This window comes from Pteropus vampyrus, unplaced genomic scaffold (genome assembly GCF_000151845.1).
Source record: "Pteropus vampyrus isolate Shadow unplaced genomic scaffold, Pvam_2.0 Scaffold168, whole genome shotgun sequence".
NCBI classification, from domain to species: domain Eukaryota; kingdom Metazoa; phylum Chordata; class Mammalia; order Chiroptera; family Pteropodidae; genus Pteropus; species Pteropus vampyrus.
In genome coordinates, this window is record NW_011888949.1 from 1,149,145 (window position 1) to 1,152,139 (window position 2,995).

At 62.5% G+C, this 2,995-nt stretch overlaps 1 protein-coding gene across 1 annotated transcript in view; it reads right to left on the minus strand.

Annotated features, from left to right (window-relative positions):
* Positions 1-6: 6 nt before the first annotated feature.
* Positions 7-2,995, minus strand: part of LMBR1 (limb development membrane protein 1) — an 86,119-nt gene continuing 83,130 nt past the window's right edge. Inside the window, exon 16 of the mRNA XM_023536735.1 lies at positions 7-650. Coding sequence (XP_023392503.1) covers positions 565-650 — 86 coding nt within the window. The 3' untranslated portion in view covers positions 7-564. The remainder of the gene's footprint in view (positions 651-2,995) is intronic.

The following is a 2,995-nucleotide window of genomic DNA, read 5'->3' on the forward strand; positions in this document are numbered from 1 at the left end:
AAAACTAGGTGCACGCACGGCCTGCGCGGCAGAAGCGACGTTACAGTATCTGAGCGCTGGCTCCTGTGCTGCAAGAGGTGGCACGCGTCACACCACGAGCCAGGACCACGGCCACAGGGCACTCGTGCCGCAGCCCAGAGCAGCGGTCCCGGTGGCGCCCCAGTGAGGCTCGGGGTCGGAAGCTGTATCGTCCTTTGAGTCAAGGCCCCATCGGCATCGCCCTGGAATGGCAGGCAGCCCGCGCGTCTGTGCTCTCTGTGAGGAAGTGAACACTGCCACCTGTACATGGCAGCCGGACCCCCCGGCAGTGACGCGGGCGGGCCTCGCCCCCGCACCAAGGGCGTCGTGCCCGTGGGCGTCAACGTCGGGCGCGGAAGAGCCTGCGGGTGGCGGGAAACTGCAGGGGCCGTCCCAAAGGAAAAGGGCCTGCGACAGCCGCGGTCTCGGGAGGTCAGGAGGACAGTGACCCCTGCGGGCCGGGCCCGAACTGTGAACCTGGCCGAGCGCCGTCCTGCCTGCGACGCCGAGCTGGGGCCCGGCCCCCCGCGGCGGAGCGCGGCTGCCTCACAGGGCTTTCTGGTGGCCGTTCGCAGAAGGCTTGCTCGTTTCTGCGTCCCTTGAAGTATTTGATAAGTGGAGTTTGTGAAGCCCTGCAGAAAAATTGAGAAAATGGTGAGAAACGGTGTGCGGCAGGGTGGCTGGGCCAGGGGCTGGCGGGAGACTGCGAGGCGGCACGCGAAGTGTCGCTGCGGAAACCGAGGCGGGCGCGGCCCTGCCAGGGAGAGCCTCTCCCCCCGCCCCCGTGGGCGCCCCTGAACTGGAGACAGCTGCCCAGCCGCAAGTCAGGCCTTCTGCTCCGTCCAGTGTGGCCCTGGGGGCCACCGCGTCGTCACACCCCGCAGGACCAGCTGGGGCTTCCGGTGAGAGGCGCGCAGCCCCTCCCCCCCTCCTCCTGCACCCCAAAGGCGGTGACAGCCTCCTGCAGGCGCAGTCCCACCCCACAGTGCGCCTCCCAGGGGCCCGACCTCAAACGCAACGATCCCACTCACGGCCCCGCACCCAGGAAACCGTGTGGGGACGAGATGTTAATCACGTAGTGAGAAGGAAAAGCGATGGAAAACGTCGTCAGAAAAGAAAGAGAAAGAAATGGCAAAAGAACAAGTTGAACGTAAGTATTTCGCTACTCAGAGTTCGGAGAACAAAAACGTCACCACCTAAGTGCCATCGACCGCCCTCGGCACCACACGGCGCTACTTATGCAACGCAGAGAACACACGGAACGCACGGCGCCCTCGCAGGGAGAGACCGAAGCTCCTGTGACGATAAAGCTCCAAGCACCTCAGTGCGATGAGGGACAAAGACGTTCGAGAGCACGTACGCAGCTCACCTACAGGACAGATCACGAGGAAACAACTTTTAACAGCTTCAGACCTTCGTGATAGCTTAAAAATATACTTGGAGAAACTTATTTTTCCCCTAAAATTCCATATGGTTACATGCCTGACAGTTACGCAACTTTACGTCACTCTTAAACCAACGTAGCACTCCCGACAAAACTTTCCGTCACCCGCGGATCTTGATGCGAGCAGAGGTAAAATCGAGCCTGTCCATGATGAACAGGAAGGGAAAAGAAATGAATCCAACACAACAAGCAGCTCTGGTCCCAGGAACGGCGAGCCACTGAGTGACAGCTACGGGGCACGGGGACGTGCTCAGAAACGGGGCCGGCTCTGCAGGGAGCTGGGGGGAGGAGGCGAGGCCATCAGGCCCCAGGTGGCACGAAGCCCGCAGGGCCATTTCAACGTGTCGCTCCTGGAGCCCGGGGGCAGCGCAGGCTACGATTCTGAGAGGACACAACGTCTGTCTGCTGCAGAAACAGCCACCTCCGCCACCCTCCCGAGCTACGCTGAGTGTGCGTGGTGGGCCAGAGGCCTGTGACACAGACACTGCAACCGTCGACAGCACAGCAGCCGAGGGAGGACACCTACAGAGAGACGAGCTGGTCCAGCTCCATCGCCCTCACGACCCCTGGTGCCACCCTAGCTAAGTCCCAGGCCAGGCACACGCAGCATGCACTTAGTGGGGTCCCTAGCTGTGCAGGAGGCGGCGCCTCCTTAGTGCCCCAAGGCATTACAGGAAACGTGTGGGCGAGAGCAGGACCTGCCACATGGTTGCACACAGCTTGGTCACCTCACGGCCTCTCACGGCTCGAGTGCAGACGGTGCGGGGCCCCCGGCACCCGGGGTGCGTCCACGCCCGGCGGAGGCCCGGGGAGGCCAGAACACCTGCAGGTCACTGCAGCGGCTCATTCCGGTGCGGGGACGCGTCTGGGACCGTGGCTAACGCCCCGCTAATGTTACAACGGGCTTAAGATCGAAGCTCCCATGCCAGGCCTCCGGCTGAGAGGAGCGTCTGATGCCCCTTCCCCGCCGATGTCCGTGGGGCCAGCCGCACAAACCCTGGCACTCGGACCCGGGACGTCTCCCTCTCACACCAGTTTGTCCTCGGCCGCCCCTCGCAGGGCGACTAGAAAGCAAACTGCATCCAGACACACACCTGAACCCGTCCCCCACCACGAGCATCCGTGCCGCCCCCGCGGCAGCCAAAAGCCAAACGGGGCCCGGAACACTGACGCTCGGAGGACGTCGTTCGGGCACGTGAGCCACGGTGAGGATTTTCTACGACAATTGCGGCCTTTCCCTGCTTTTATAACAGAACCGCAGAGTCCAACCCGGGGGGTCCCAGCGCGACAGTCACACCGCCCCGTCCTCCTAAAACAAAGGCCGAAACGCGCAAACGCACTGCGGCTCACACTGAAACCCTTTCCGTCCGTTCAGCCAAACTTGAGCGTCCCTAACGCTGTCACAAAGGCGTGGAGCACACGAGCACCGCCGCTCCCGTCGCATTTAACCTGAACCGCTACTTAGCTCACCGGAGAGAATCATGGGTCAGCCCGATGCCTGTAAAATCCAAGCCTCAAAAAGTCCGTGACTAA